The sequence below is a fragment of the Ranitomeya variabilis genome, chromosome 7, assembly GCF_051348905.1.
Source record: "Ranitomeya variabilis isolate aRanVar5 chromosome 7, aRanVar5.hap1, whole genome shotgun sequence".
NCBI lineage: Eukaryota > Metazoa > Chordata > Amphibia > Anura > Dendrobatidae > Ranitomeya > Ranitomeya variabilis.
Window position 1 is genome coordinate 91,965,848 of NC_135238.1, and position 16,807 is coordinate 91,982,654.

The 16,807-nt window shown below is 45.5% G+C and overlaps 1 protein-coding gene across 1 annotated transcript in view; it reads right to left on the bottom strand.

The window, feature by feature from the left end:
* Positions 1 to 16,807, bottom strand: part of LOC143786153 (growth/differentiation factor 8-like) — a 55,598-nt gene that overhangs the window by 21,466 nt on the left and 17,325 nt on the right. Inside the window, exon 2 of the mRNA XM_077275442.1 lies at positions 9,054 to 9,421. Within this exon, the coding sequence (XP_077131557.1) occupies positions 9,054 to 9,421 (368 nt within the window). The remainder of the gene's footprint in view (positions 1 to 9,053; positions 9,422 to 16,807) is intronic.

The window sequence follows — 16,807 nt, forward strand, 5'->3', positions numbered from 1 at the left end:
GGATTACATACAGTAAATACACAAATAATAGGTAGATATACAGTTGTCAGTGACAAATACAATTAGCACAGTGTGTGTGCAGCTTATTGTACATGTATTTAATTAATAAAAGATTATTTTTTGGAAAAGAGGTAAAACAGCAAACAGCAATATTCCTCACCATGCAACCATGCAGCCTGCAATCTAGATGTAGCAGAGCTGGAACCGTCATGGGCCAAATGGATTAAAAGCATCTCTGTGGAAAGGTGAGGAATATTGTAGGTTTTTTTTTACCTCTTTTGCCGATGACCAGAGCATCGGGGGAATGGTCGAGGTCATAAGTATTGTTTAATTAAGATTATTAAAGGAGTTTGTGTCTTTCTTTCAGTTAAAGGACTTTTTTCTGGGTGTCTATGTTTTCTTACAATGTGACTAAGGGGTCACGATTTTCCATGAACGCTGAATACTCTCGAGAAAATGATCAGTTGTGAGAGCTGCCCCATAGATTAACACTGGGCCGAGTGCTATGCAATGTTTTTTCGCATAGCACTCTCCCGTATTCTACGGTAGTGTGATGCCGGCCTTAGTGTCATTCTCCTCCTTTTGACGCACAACCTGCTTTGTTAGTGCAACCTTCATCATAGACTGCATAGAACTCACACAACATTTGATGGAGTTGCATGTGACCAGACATGTTCATCGATCTCCTCCATCTGAAAGACACTCTATATGGGAAAGCTGTTTTTGAATTGGAGGAGGCTGATGGTCAGGGTTGGTCACATGATATTTTGTCAACTCCTATTTTGCATATTTGACAACAGTGATACTTTGTGGTCAATGAGAAAAACTGATGGCATTACACAAAGGAAGAATATGTGGCGCCCCTAGGGGTATTTGCCACAAAAATAGTTATTGACACCAAATACAAATATTAAAATAGCAAGACTGCATTACCATCTCCGGCCAGAAGGGGGAGCTCCAGAGACTCCCCTTGATCTATTCTGGTCTGAGAAAAGGACTGGCAGTTGGGCTGAGGAGCTGAAAGTGAGAGGTCGTATAACTGAACTCCTAACAGCCCTATGACGGATTATAGGCCCGTAATACCCATAGTAGGAAAAGAGGAATAGAGAAAAAGGACATTGTGAGAACCGGGTAGTAATAATTTCTACCCAGAATAGGCGCAGAGACGGATACCGGATCTGTGGCTATATTCGTTATATATAATACAGCAACCGGAAGGACGTGAGATGATATCAGCTTCACCAGAGTAAGACGCAGCAACAGGCACAGAGTTCAGCGGTACTCCCAGAGGTGGTAAGCCGACAAAAAGGACTCGGGTTGTCCGTCGAACCAGAGCACAGAAGAGACAGATTGGATCGGCAGCCAGTTCACATACAGCAGCAGGGCCATACAGAAACTGCGCATAATAAGAGGTGGAAATCCTGACAGGGTCAAAGTAATTCAGAATTCTTATACAGGCTCCGGTGACAGTGTTGGTTGCAAATCCCTTTTTGTTGAAGTAAACTGGTTAAACATTTCAGCGCCTCAGTCTTTCATTTGGACAATAGCCATCGATCCAGGATCGGGGTCATCACAGCTGAGAGGACCTGCTGCTGATCAAGTAAGTGTCTGTTCCTTCATGATATCCCTTACACTGTGCATCGCCTGAGGCCACAGCACCGGGTCAAGCCACTAGTGACATCCCCCTCAAGAGACGGACCTCCTTGATCTGGTGCTGGGTACCTCGGTCTCCCGGGCATCACAACTGGCGTCACGAACAGGATAGGACCAGCCCGTACACCGGGTATTGTGTGCCGTAATTGGAGTCCGAAACTGTGAAAATTTGGATGAAAAATCTTGGAAATTGACTTTGTTAAAGAAAATCCCGTTCCCCATTGAAAACTATTGAAAGTGACTTTTCTCCATTGGTTATAATGGGGTAAAAATGGCCGCCATCCCCTTATGTGATCATCTCATAACAGTCAGGCACAAAACTGTTAATCGAGCTACGTCATTACCCAAGCCCCAGTCTAACTGAAAAACTTCAAAGTCCATCATCACAGAGCGTGCGGCAGTTAGAGGCAGCAGGGGGCGTGTCATTGTCATCCTGCTGCACAGAGGAACGAATCTACATTATCTAGACGGAAGCTGGGACCGGAGGGGTCTGGATTAACTAAGGGGGTACAGTATGTCACAGCACGGAGACGCTGCAGCACCCGGCGACGCTAATGCAGCTGAAAGACAGAGTGTCGATAGCAGCGCAGCAGTGCAAGGAGTGGCGCCCATCATGCCGGTGTTGATGCCATATACCCCGGGTGGCCCGTGGCTTCCAATGTATGAAGATGAACCTAATACCCTTGACGGTTTCAGGGAAAAGATTCTGGCTCATTTTGATATGTTCCCCGTGGGTGAAGCTCAGCGTGTTAGTCTCCTGATGATGCAGTTAAGTGGCCATGCTAAGCGAGAAGTCACGGCGTGGGCAACTGATCTAAAAGGTACTGTTGAACGCATATTTCCTGGATTAAAAGCTACATTTGAAACCACTGCCAGCAGCAAAGCTAAAGTACGATTCTTTAATTGCAAACAAAAAGCTAATGAGGGCGTGAGAGATTTTGCCTTAAACCTGCAGGAAGCTCTTAAATCACTTACACTGGCTGAACCCATTTTTAACACAGGATCCGATAAACTGCTAAGAGATCAATTTATTGAGGGACTCTACACCCCTTCTCACCGGGGGCATGTGAGCATGCTTGTTTTTAAGAACCCTGAATTGACATTTGCCCAATTAAAGGAGAGCGCTATACGTCTCCAGCTGGCAGAGGCACCTCGGGATCAGGATCTCACACAACCCATGGCAGATGCACTTCAGCAACGGGGAATGCCAGTGACATCAGCTACATCCGGTGCCAGTGCCAAGTCCCTGGGGCCCATTACTAATGAGGCTCTTCAGCAAAAGCTTGACTCTTTAACTGATGTTGTTGCTTCAATGGCTAAAACCATGCAGGAGATGAGAGAACCCAAGATGGAGTTGGTAAACCATAGAGAGGATGTTCCATGGATGAGGTCCCGGAGATACCCGACATGGAGAGGACGACCCCGTGACCGCTCCCAACCGGATGGACAGCCCATTTGCCGCCGTTGCCAGCAGCCAGGCCACTTTGCACGAAATTGTGATTTAAACGGGAATCCCCTGGGAATGCAGGCCGCTTCGCAGGAATGAATTTTCAAGGCCCAACACCCTGGCACGACAGATAAATCTGAGGACGACCCATTATCCCTATCGTGCTGGACAGAATTCCCCTCAACGCTTTACTGGATACAGGTTCCCAGATTTCATCTATACCATATATCCTTTATAAGAGGTACTGGGCTGAGGTAGATATTGATAAAGGACCCTCTGATGTTGAACTAGATATATGGGCCAGTAATGGTAAGTTGGTACCGAAACTATGATTTAGGGAGATGACCATAAAGATTGGTAAAGCAGAATTGAAGAAACAGGGTATAATTGTCGTTGATGTTGACCGGCAGATCTGTGAACCAACTGTATTGATAGGGATGAATGTGTTAGAGAATTGCTTTTCCGAAGTTATTTCTGTCTTACAACAAATTGCTGAAACTGCCCGATCCTGCCAGCAGAGAGTTCTCCTGAGGGAAATAAAAGTATTAATGTTAAGGCAACAGATAGAAGTTGCAGGTGGAGAAATCGGCAGTGTGAGGGTGAGTGATCCAACGTCTATTGTAATCCCACCAAAAACAGAAATGCTGGTATGGTGTAGAGCGGCCATTGGTACTAAAGGACGAGACTATCAAGCCTTAATAGAACCAGCGTACACCGACAGCAGGCCCACTATACTCACGGCACGAGGGATGGTCAAGGTACACCGGGGACGGGTGCCGGTACGACTTTTGAACTGTGGAGAGGAAGAGGTCACTTTGCCAAGGTATGCTACAGTGGCAAAGTTATATACTGTTGACAACAATGCCATCACAACCGTTGAGCCCTTAGAATCGACCTGTCAGGTGGAAAATAACGGCTCAGATGGAGAATCGGAGGATTGGTGCCAACAGCTAGACGTGGGTGTAGATTCAACACCTACCCATCAAAGACAAGGGGTGTATAGATTAGTGACGGAATATGAACAGGTATTCAGTAAACACCCATTGGACTTCGGACGGATAGAAGGGGTGGAACATACAATCCCCACCGGTGACCATCCCCCGATAAAAGAAAGATATAGACCCACGCTCACTATCAATGCGCGAAGGACATGCTGAGAGAGATGAAACAGGCCGGGGTAATAAGAGATAGTTGTAGCCCTTGGGCGGCCCCTCTGGTGATTGTCAAAAAAAAGGACGGAACCATGAGAATGTGCGTAGACTACCGGCGGATTAATAATATCACCCATAAAGACGCCTATCCCTTGCCTAGGATAGAAGAGACCTTGACTGCTTTGAAATCTGCTAATTATTTTTCCACCTTAGACCTAACAAGCAGGTATTGGCAAGTTCCTGTGGCTGAGAGAGATAAAGAAAAAACGGCATTCACCACACCAATGGGTCTAAGCGAATTTAATCGCATGCCGTTCGGACTCTGCAACGCATCCGGTACTTTCCAGCGACTGATGGAATGTTGCTTCGGACACAAGAACTTCGAGACCGTCCTCCTGTACCTAGATGATGTGATCGTCTACTCAAAGACTTACGAACAGCACTTAACAGACCTGGCAGAGGTGTTCGAAGCCTTATCCAAGTATGGTATGAAAATCAAACCATCCAAATGTCACCTTCTCAAGCCAAAGGTACAATACTTAAGGCACATCGTGAGTTCGGAGGGAGTAGCACCGGATCCCGAGAAAATAACTGCCATAAGGGATTGGCCAAGACCTACCAACGCAAAAGAAGTGAGGCAATTCTTGGGATTAGTGGGTTACTATCGTAGATTTATAAAAGGATTTACCAAATTGGCAGCGCCCTTGCAAGATGCTTTGATAGGGGAGACGAAGAAACCTTCAAACCGAAACCCTCCTTTTCAGTGGAACGACGAAAGAGAAGACTCCTTTGAACAACTAAAGAAGGCACTAACCGGAGAAGAAGTTCTGGCTACCTGGATTACCATCAACCTTTCATCCTCTACACCGATGCCAGTAATGTGGGATTGGGAGCGGTGCTGTCACAAAAGCAAGAAGGTCGGGAGAAAGTCATCGCCTTTCAGTAGGCTGGAGTTTTCTACTAGCAAAGAAATTCAGAAAATTATAGTTCTTTCAAATTGGAGCTACTGGCAGTAGTTTGGGCTGTGACTGAACGTTTCAAACACTATTTGACCGGTGCAGAATTTATTGTCTATACTGACAACAATCCATTGACCCACCTAGACACAACTAAATTAGGTGCGTTAGAACAGCGATGGATAGCCCAGTTATCTAATTACAACTTCGTGATCAAGTATCGAGCAGGTCGCAAGAATGGAAATGCCGATGCCCTATCCCGAATGCCACACTTGAGAGATGTAGAAGAAGAAACGGGGGAGCTTGAAGAAATTGAACTACCAGCCTTTCATCAGCCCAAGGCAAAACATCGTCAGTCAAATACCTTTCAGAAACAACAAGAAGTGAATTTTAATCCGTTAGCACATGGGCTGACATCCAAGATAGCAATCCGGCTGTGAAGCTAGTGAAGGAACTATTGACTGAGCAAAGTGCATATCCCGATGAGGATGCCCCAGAAGAGACGCATCAACTCTGGAAAGAGAGAGGCAAAATGTTCCTGTATCAAGGGAAACTCTATAGAAGATACACCAATCCGAAAACACATGAATTGGTTTGGCAGATTATCGTGCCTAAACAAGATGTGAAGATGGTCCTCGAGGCTTACCACAATGGTGCTGGTCACTTTGGTTGGAAAAAGCTAGAAGTACTTCTGAGAGAAAGATTTTATTGGGTCGGGATGAGAAAATCAATCGAACAGTGGTGTAGAAACTGTGGCCCGTGCAACCTCAGAAGGAACGATCAAAAGAGCCAAAGAGCACCACTGCAGCCCATAATCACCAAACAACCACTTGAACTGGTAGCCATGGACCACGTGAAGTTGACACCGAGCCGGTCCGGTTACGTCTATGCCTTGACCATCGTGGACCATTATTCGCGCTTCTTGGTAGTAGTACCTGTAAAAGGTCTAACTGCAAAAACAGCAGCCAAAGCGTTCCAAATGTACTTTTGTAGACCCCATGGATATCCGGAACAGGTTCTCACTGACCAGGGTACATCCTTTGAATCAGAGATCTTCAGAGAATTCTGTAATATGTATGGTTGCAAAAAGATCCGGACGATGGCCTATCATCCGCAAACAAACGGCTTATGTGAGAAGATGAACCATATTGTGATAGACCTACTAAAGACTTTACCTGAAACGGAAAGGAATCAATGGCCAGAGAAATTGCCTGACTTGGTGGATCTGTATAATCATGTCCCGGTGAGCTCTACCAACTGCACCCCAGCTTATCTTATGCGTGCAAGACCCGGCCAATTGCCAATCGATCTAGAAATGGGAATTCTGAAACCAGACGCAGAAGTTCAAGACTCCAATTGGGATGTCGTACGGCAAAAGCAGTATCGCCAAGTGCAAGAGAGTGTGGAAAGAAGCCTCCAGCAAACCAGAGAAAGACAAGAGCGAACTTTCAACCAGAATGCTCTAGCAACTCCATTAAGACCGGGTGACCAAGTACTCAAGAGGAATCGTCGAACCAATAAACTGGATAATCAATGGGAAGCCGTACCCTACACAGTTTTACCAGCAAGAATGGATAATCCTAAAATGTGTATCATTAGCAAAAACGGAGGTTTAACATCTGTACTAGTGTCAAGAGACAATCTTAAATTATGTCCGGAAACGTTGAAAGAGCCAGAAGTTGTCCAGCCAGAATCAGAAGTTATTCAACCTATACAGGTTCAACCAGTAAAGGAAAAAGAGGAGGAAATGTATCACACCTGTATAGGAGACTTTCCCAAAACCCTACTAACATACCATGGTGCAGTAGTGGTTCCCATGGTGGCCTTTTATCCAACACCGAATCCAATATTAGAAGTCCCAAGACAGGAAGAGGTTGACCCCGTACTACAAGAGGTTCCAGGTCAGGAAGAACAGATTCCTGATCAGAGTGATCCCATTCACGGTGGACTTGCCAACCCCATAGTGGTGGAATTATCTTTAGCAGAGAGGGCAGATACTATATCCGCAGTAGACAGTAGTATGCCACATAAAGAGACACCGCTATTACATAGATCCCAGCGTAGTACCCAGGGTCAATTACCGGCCAGGTATGCGGATTACCAACTATAAGACTATAGTCATTGTTATCGTTCTGCAACGTTTAAGCCCAGTACCTACAGAGACTTACCTGTATGAACTTCTTGCATATTCTTGAACTTTTTATCAGCCTGGAAACACTAAATCAAAGCTCCAGAAAGACTGCTTTGTGAACTTTGCTTCCTAGTACCTTCAAGGATAGAACTGTATTAATGGACGCTATTTGAAGTGACTTTTTACAGAATTCCATTTTTTTTGTTTCTTTGAGTGGTTTTTGTAACTTTTCATTTTTAAGACTCTGTACATATCAATTGTTATTTCAAAATGTTATCATCCCACAGTCCCGGAGTACTGTTCTTAACTAAGGGGGAATGTGGCGCCCCTATGGGTATTTGCCACAAAAATAGTTATTGACACCAAATACAAATATTAAAATAGCAAGACTGCATTACCATCTCCGGCCAGAAGGGGGAGCTCCAGAGACTCCCCTTGATCTATTCTGGTCTGAGAAAAGGACTGGCAGTTGGGCTGAGGAGCTGAAAGTGAGAGGTCGTATAACTGAACTCCTAACAGCCCTATGATGGATTATAGGCCCGTAATACCCATAGTAGGAAAAGAGGAATAGAGAAAAAGGACATTGTGAGAACCGGGTAGTAATAATTTCTACCCAGAATAGGCGCAGAGACGGATACCGGATCCGTGGCTATATTCGATATATATAATACAGCAACCGGAAGGACGTGAGGTGATATCAGCTTCACCAGGGTAAGACGCAGCAACAGGCACAGAGTTCAGCGGTACTCCCAGAGGGGGTAAGCCGACAAAAAGGAATCGGGTTGTCCGTCGAACCAGAGCACAGAAGAGACAGATTGGGTCGGCAGCCAGTTCACATGCAGCAGCAGGGCCATACAGAAACTGCGCATAATAAGAGGTGGAAATCCTGACAGGGTCAAAGTAATTCAGAATTCTTATACAGGCTCCGGTGACAGTGTTGGTTGCAAATCCCTTTTTGTTGAAGTAAACTGGTTAAACGTTTCAGCGCCTCAGTCTTTCATTTGGACAATAGCCATCGATCCAGGATCGGGGTCATCACAGCTGAGAGGACCTGCTGCTGATCAAGTAAGTGTCTGTTCCTTCATGATATCCCTTACACTGTGCATCGCCTGAGGCCACAGCACCGGGTCAAGCCACTAGTCACATCCCCCTCAAGAGACGGACCTCGGTCTCCCGGGCGTCACAAATACAATACCAATAAATTAGTAAATGTTGCAAAATAATAGCACCAAAAATACATTTTGTAAAAATATAGGACCCAGCATAGATTGAACATTGGAAAACCCGTGCACTTTATGCTTTATTTTTATGGTATATTCCAAAGCTGTTCCACATTTGATGCTCTGGTATGTGTGTCTCCTTTTGGCATTAGGTATCTGAGCAACAATTAATGTGGTCCTTACTTGACTCCAGTGGAGGCATTGATTTTCATGGCAGTGTGGAGGTTTAATGCAGCACAGGAAGTACAGTAAGTATACAACTGGATTAGGGTTTCTGTCATTGCAACTTCAAAAATGACTCTACCAGTTGTTTTCCGGGTGAGGTAGCTTGACATTCAGATACACTCAATGATTTAGACTTGTCATCATTCAGATCACCTGCACAAGATCCTATGCATTAGGTGTGCTTTCTTGTTCTTTATCTATCCCATAGAATCATAATATGGTATATTTTGTGTACCATAAGAGACAGACTTTCATTTTTCTATAACTTACCAGACCACCTTCACTTGAACCACGATAGCCAACTGGAATATCTCTTCCATTTTCATCAGTAGCTTTAATTTCAATACCAATATTGGATTCAAGTTGTTTAAGCCAGTTTTGGAGAGCATTTTTCACATCAATGTTTTTCCAAATCCCAGGCCCAGGGTTCATTTCAAGCTTAAGTGGCCTTATTCCAGTAGACCGTAAATTATCATTCAAATATCTTGGTAATCTGAAAGTCTGTATGAAAACTGTTGTGCGTTTTTGAACAGGTTTCAAATATATCCATAGTTGAGCCTTTGCTATTTTGTTGTATTGCATTATAGAGCTGAACTTGAAATAACAGCATTTTGGCTTTTCATGTGTCAAAAAATCACCTGAAAAACAAGAGAGGAACAAATATTTATCAAAATACATTGATCCTACAATATATGCATATGGTAATTGTTAGTAATATAATAACATCCCAATTTATTTATTACAGGTTTATATATGTTTTCTAACATTTTTTTTTTACATTTTTTTATACATGCAGAAGGATCCATTTTAATTTTCATCTAGTTAGTATTTATGAAAAAGGTTTTCCATTACTTAGAAAACCCGTTCTCAATCACTATATTTCCCCCATGTAAAATAATAGCAGCTATTATCTCCTGGGACTCATCTGACATTGTAATGCCATGTGAGCTGTGCAGCTAATCAGCGACCACTTTGCTTTTATTGTAGCTGACATCAGGGAAAGTCAGAAAGCATCAGCTCTTACTTCTTCTATGTGTAAGGGCTGTCCCACACGTCCAGATAATTCCGGTACCGGAAAAAATCGGTACCAGAGTTATCCATGTCCGTGTGCCCGTGAGCTCACGCAGGCCATACGTGCGGCACACGTGTGCCGCCCGTGTGCCGAGTGGGTACCACACGGAGCGTGCATGAGACAGCGCTAAAGTTTAGCGCTGTCCCCTGCATCGTGCTGAAGCCGTGATTCATATCTTCTGTGCAGCAGCGTTTGCTGCATAGAAGATATGGATAATAGTGTTTAAAAGAAAGATCTACCTATGGGAGGTGGAGCCGCCTATTCATGACTGTAATCGGCGGCCCCAGGTGACCGCATACAGTAGAAGGCGCAGCCAGACCAGGAAGCAGCGACAGCCAACGAGGGAGGCGGGTGAGTATTTTCAGAACAGCGGGGGGGCGCACAGGGGGTGGGAGGGCGGCGGACAGATAGATCTTTCTTTTAAACACTATTATTCATATCTTCTATGCAGCAAATGCTGCTGCACAGAAGATATGAATCGCGGCTTCAGCACCATGTGGGGGGACAGCGCTTACTGTAGCGCTGTCTTCTGCATGCCACACGGAGACCGTCCATGTGAGGTACGTGTTTTACACGGACCCATTGACTTTAATGGGTCCGTGTAATACGTGCGCTCCCACGAACACTGACATGTCTCCGTGTTTGGCACACAGAGACACGGTCCACAAAAAATCAATGACATCTGCACAGATGCATTGATTTTTATGGGTCTACGTGTGTCAGTGGCTCCGGTACGTGAGGAAACTGTCACCTCACGTACCGGAGCCACTGACGTGTGAAACCAACCTAAGGCTTGTCCGTAGGAAATGAGTGAATGTGAAGCGCCAAATGATTGTTTGTAAGGCTCATGTGACATATCAAAGGCACTGACATAGCTGAAATGGCGCCAGCACTGGAGGTGAGTAAAGCTGCTATCAGGGGCGTAACGACCGCGGTCGCAGCGGTCGCCATTGCGACCGGGCCCCGCAGGTCAGGGCAGGGCCGGGCTGGACATCGGGCACTTCTGGCAAATGCCAGAAGAGCCGATGCCAGTAGTGGGCCGCTGCACTGTTCCTCCCCGCCGCCGCCGCCGCATTTAACTATACCGGCGTCTATGACACCGGTATAGTTCAATGCAAATTGCAATGATGGAGGAGAGCGTCACCTGACGCTCCCTCTCCCATCATTCCCCGCTCTGCCTCTGACAGTACACTGCGGGTGCGCGATGACGTCATATCATCGCGCACCTGCAGTGTCCTGGGCAGACTGCAGCCACCAGGAGCAGCGCGGGCAAAAGGAAAGGTGAGGAGAGTTTTTTTTTTTCTTTTTCACCGGACTGTGGGGCCATTATCGGGGGGGATGAGATGCGGGCTGTGCTCTATATACCCCTGTGCTGGCTGTGCTCTATATACCCCTGTGCTGGCTGTGCTCTATATACCCCTGTGCTGGCTGTGCTCTATATACCCCTGTGCTGGCTGTGCTGCATATACCCCTGTGCGGGCTCTGCTGTATATACCCCTGTGCGGGCTCTGCTGTATATACCCCTGTGTGGGCTCTGCTGTATATACCCCTGTGCGGGCTGTGCTCTATATACCCCTGTGCGGGCTGTGCTCTATATACCCCTGTGCGGGCTGTGCTGTATATACCCCTGTGCGGGCTGTGCTGTATATACCCCTGTGTGGGCTGTGCTGGATATACCCCTGTGCGGGCTGTGCTGTATATACCCCTGTGCGGGCTGTGCTGTATATACCCCTGTGCGGGCTGTGCTGTATATACCCCTGTGCGGGCTGTGCTGTATATACCCCTGTGCGGGCTGTGCTGTATATACCCCTGTGCGGGCTGTGCTGTATTTACCCCTGTGCGGGCTGTGCTGTATATACCACTGTGCGGGCTGTGCTGTATATACCACTGTGCGGGCTGTGCTGTACATACCACTGTGCGGGCTGTGCTGTATATACCACTGTGCGGGCTGTGCTGGATATACCACTGTGCGGGCTGTGCTGGATATACCACTGTGCGGGCTGTGCTGGATATACCACTGTGCGGGCTGTGCTGGATATACCACTGTGCGGGCTGTGCTGGCACCCAACACCATGTTGCAGTGCAGGAGATTCCTGCAACAGTCCGAGGCGTATCTAGGGGAAGGGGGTGGGGGGGCGTCACGGAGGTAGGGGGGGGGGCCCCATTTGGAAGTTCGCACCGGGGCCCATAACTTTGTAGTTACGCCACTGGCTGCTATTATTTTACATGGGGAAATATAGTGATTGGGAAGGGGTTGTCCAAGTAGTAGAAAACTCCTTTATATTAACTAGATGAAAATTAAAATTATCCCTTTAATATTCATAAAAAAAAATGTTTTTGTCTCTTAAGGCCATGCTAACTTATGATTGTATGAAATCAGTGTTCCCCAAAGGCTCAGTTTTGTGTGTGATTTTCTTTTGACTCAACAGAGTGTAACTGTTTATGAGTATTAAGAATAGTAAGGGTCCTTCTTATATTTATAAGAATTTATAAATTTAGAAATATTTCAAGTAGAGTGCAGCCTTAGTTTTGTTTTATGTCAGCTAAAGAGACTCATGGATGAAGTCCTACAAGGCTTTACTATTATTTTTAAGTAGCACTGTTGTGTATTGTAGTTTTTCAAGTAAATGGTTATTTTCAAGTTCTTATGTGAGGAAAAAGTGAAAAGTGATTGTAAAAACTTTGCAATTTACTTGGTAATAAAAATATCGTCTGTTCTCAGGAATAGAGCAATTTTTAATGTTATTGTGTATTGCTTGCTGCCTGTGAGTGGTGGCTGTCACCTAGGCAAAGAGCAGCACACATACAAGCTCTCTGCTATAGAGCTTGTAAGCGCTGCTCTGAAGCAGAGAGAAGCACTGGAACAGGCTAGTTTCAGTGTCACTTCACTCCTTCAATGCTGAAGATTCAAAGCTTGAAACACTGGAGGGTGCACTGTTGGACCAACGGCTCAAATCATGCTGCAACTGAACTGTCAATAGAGCAGGCGTGCATCTGTTTCGCAGGAAGTTTTAAGGCAGGAGATGGGTGCGTTTCTGACATGTTGAGATAAACCCTTTAAATGTAACCTGTAATGTTGAAAATGTATCTGATTTGCTGGCCAGATGTTATAGAACAAGAGGAGCTGATTGGATCGATACACATTTTTGTGTGAAAAATTTCAGTAAAACTTACATTTTATGTATTGAAATCCTTGGAGTTTGTATGCATATAAGTCTAGTGGACAGTCCTATTCAGTAGCTGTATGTGTAACATGACAAGTTCCCTTTAAGGCTAAATTCACACTTATATTCGAATATTTCAATTTTTATTGTTCACAGAAAAGAAACTGTCCTTTCTAATAGCTCAAATAGGACCCCTGTGGTTGTCAGTGCTGGATTGCTATTGTGGCACCCCTAGGGGTATTTGCCACAAAAATAGTTATTGACACCAAATACAAATACTAGAATAGCAAGACTGCACTACCATCTCCGGCCAGAAGGGGGAGCTCCAGAGACTCCCCTTGATCTATTCTGGTCTGAGAAAAAGACTGGCAGTTGGGTTGAGGAGCTTAAAGTGAGAGGTCGTATAACTGAACTCCTAACAGCCCTATGACGGATTATAGGCCCGTAATACCCATAGTAAGAAAAGAGGAATAGAGAAAAAGGACATTGTGAGAACCGGGTAGCAATAACCTCTACCCAGAATAGGCGCAGAGATGGATACCGGATCCATGGCTATATTCATTACATATAATACAGCAACCGGAAGGAAGTGAGGTGATATCAGCTTCACCAGGGTAAGACGCAGCAACAGACACAGAGTTCAGCGGTACTCCCAGAGGGGGTAAGCCGACAAAAAGGACTCGGGTTGTCCGTCGAACCAGAGCATAGAAGAGACAGATTGGGCCGGCAGCCAGTTCACATACAGCAGCAGGGCCATACAGAAACTGCGCATAATAAGAGGTGGAAATCCTAACAGGGTCAAAGTAAATTCAGAGTTCTTATACAGACTCCGGTGACAGTGTTGGTCACAAATCCCTTTTTGTTGAAGTAAACTGGTTAAACGTTTCAGCGCCTCAGTCTTTCATTTGGACAATAGCCATCAATCCAGGATCGGGGTCATCACAGCTGAGAGGACCTGCTGCTGATCAAGTAAGTGTCTGTTCCTTCATGATATCCCTTATACTGTGCATCGCCTGAGGCCACAGCACCTGGTCAAGCCACTAGTCACATCCCCCTCAAGAGACGGACCTCATTGATCTGGTGCTGGGTACCTCGGTCTCCTGGGCGTCACAACTGGCGTCACAAACAGGATTGGGCCAGCCCGTACACCGGGTATTGTGTGCCGTAATTGGAGTCTGAAACTGAAAATTTGGATGAAAAATCTTGGAAATTGACTTTGTTAAAGAAAATCCCGTTCCCCATTGAAAACTATTGAAAGTGACTTTTCTCCATTGGTTATAATGGGGTAAAAATGGCCGCCATCCCCTGATGTAATCATCTCATAACCGTTAGGCACAAAACTGTTAATCGAGCTACGTCATTACCCAAGCCCCAGTCTAACTGAAAAACTTCAAAATCCACCATCACAGAGCATGTGGCAGTTAGAGGCAGCAGGGGGCGTGTCATTGTCATCCTGCTGCACAGAGGAACGAATCTACATTATCTAGACGGAAGCTGGGACCGGAGGGGTCTGGATTAACTAAGGGGGTACAGTATGTCGCAGCACGGAGACGCCGCAGCACCCGGCAACGCTAATGCAGCTAAAAGACAGAGTGTCGATAGAGAGCCTGGCAGCGCAGCAGAGCAAGGAGTGGTGCCCATCATGCCGGTGTTGATGCCACATACCCCGGGTGGCCCGTGGCTTCCAATGTATGAAGGTGAACCTAATACCCTTGACGGTTTCAGGGAAAAGATGCTGGCTCATTTTGATATGTTAGGATGTAAAGGATGCCTCTGACCTGAAGACTATTCCTCGCCATTTCAAACTGTTTCACGATTGTGATGCGAGGACTCTTCAGGTCAGAGGCATCGAGAATATTCAATTGGGACTAAGAGGTGGTAATTATAAAAGGGTTCTGGCCCAACGTCAGGCTAGCTGGATTGTCCGAGTGGATACGATGACACCTAAAGGACTTAACGAATCCTTAAGCTTTTCCTCCTTCTTGTGAAGGCCTTAGTGGGTGGTACCATTACTGTAAAATCCTTGACATACTCTGATTAAGTATATATTATGTAGTATTGTGTTTTCAATTATGCTCTTGTCGGCTCCACCATTATTGTGCCCTCTGTACCATCTTTCCCCGTGGGTGGGTATCCACGTAGGATCCTAGTATGGTTTTTATCTGTTTTTATTTATTCATTTATGGTTTTCTTTTTCTTGATTATATATTTATTTCTTGCAGTTTTAACGTATTGATGCCTGAGTGTGTCCTGCACCATCTTATATTTATATTATCTCTGGCCGTAAATGATTCCCAGCATATTGCAAGCTCCACCGCTCCACAGCAAAACGGACTTGATTTGTCTTTCAACTTTGATGTCTCATATTGCTGTTATTTGTTTTTCTTTGCGGTGGATATGCTTATTAACTGTGCGGCTTGTTCTACTTATGCCACTTATTGTTTCTTATGTAGTATATTTACCTGTGATATTGATTCTTCGGCTCCTTTTGAGCTTATAAGGAGTTGTTACCCCTTAAGTATATTTAAAGATTGATCCGCTGGAGTGAGCGTGCGCCGCCTCTCTCCCTGTCCTTTCCCGTGGCGGCGTCTCCTCTGCCTCGCGCGTGCGCTCTGGGTCCTTGGTCCCAGGCGCTCCGGAGATGCATGACGCCCTCTACGGTATGGGGCTCGGCGTGCGGCGTGCGCACGCGCCGATACATCCAGCCTCTATTGGCTGCCGCACTACATGTGACCAGTCACATGGGGTCCGGTCGGCCGCATTTAAAAGATGGCGGGCACGTTCAGGGGCATCTCCCCTTGATAAAGCAACTTAAAATCATGGGCGAAACGCGCGTCGGGGACTGTGCCTAAGGATCTGTCCGGGTGTGCGCCACTCTGGTGCCCAGCAGCGGTAAGAGTTACCTTTACTATTTGTCACTTTCACGCCAGGCTGGCTTATGGACTCACATGCTACTATAGCAATAGGCCTCTTACCAAGTATGTTTTTCATGCTGGCACCACAGGTGACGCACACACGGTGATCCCCACTCACTCTTTTTACCATCCTGGTTGTGTATTTTAGTAATTATCCGTTTTTGTACGGATTACTGTTGTGTATTTATATCAATAAAGTATTTATTACCTATATACTCCAAAGTCTCTCCTTTTCTTCTATGGCCTATATGGAGTTGGTTTCTTATGGTGAGGGGTAGTTTGGCACTATTTAGCGCTATTTCATCTCTCTTAGTATCTAGCATGTTGCCTTGTTTTGGTATTATTATTATTTCTGTGTTTATCACAGTCTTTTGCAGGCCCACTATGGACTTCAGAGCACGAGACTCTACATGGCGTGCTCAAATTAATGATAATACATTCAAGGATGGTTTTAATGGGGGACTAGAGGGTGCTGGTGGTGATTTACAGGAGACCATAAGATGTTTTAAGGACCTTCTAAAGAGGAGGACCAGAGTATGGTGGAACCATGCCTTCCTCGAGAAATATCTGGAGGGGGGCTGATCCCCCGTGGACTTAGAGTCCAGGTTTTTCCATCTTTCCCGATTATAGATGAAGCTTTTAAGAATAGATGGGAAGAGCTTTCTAATACATGCTCTATCGGGTATATGACACTACTGAAAGGCCTGGACTCCTCTAAACTCGACGCAATTGAGACCGAGATTGAGAAGATTCAAACGAAACTTAAAAAAGACATGTCGGGGGAAGCCCTCAAAAAACTAAATGAAGATATAGACACTGAAATGCAGAAATGGGTCAATGAGATCCAAGGCCAGAAATCAAAAAAATTCAAGC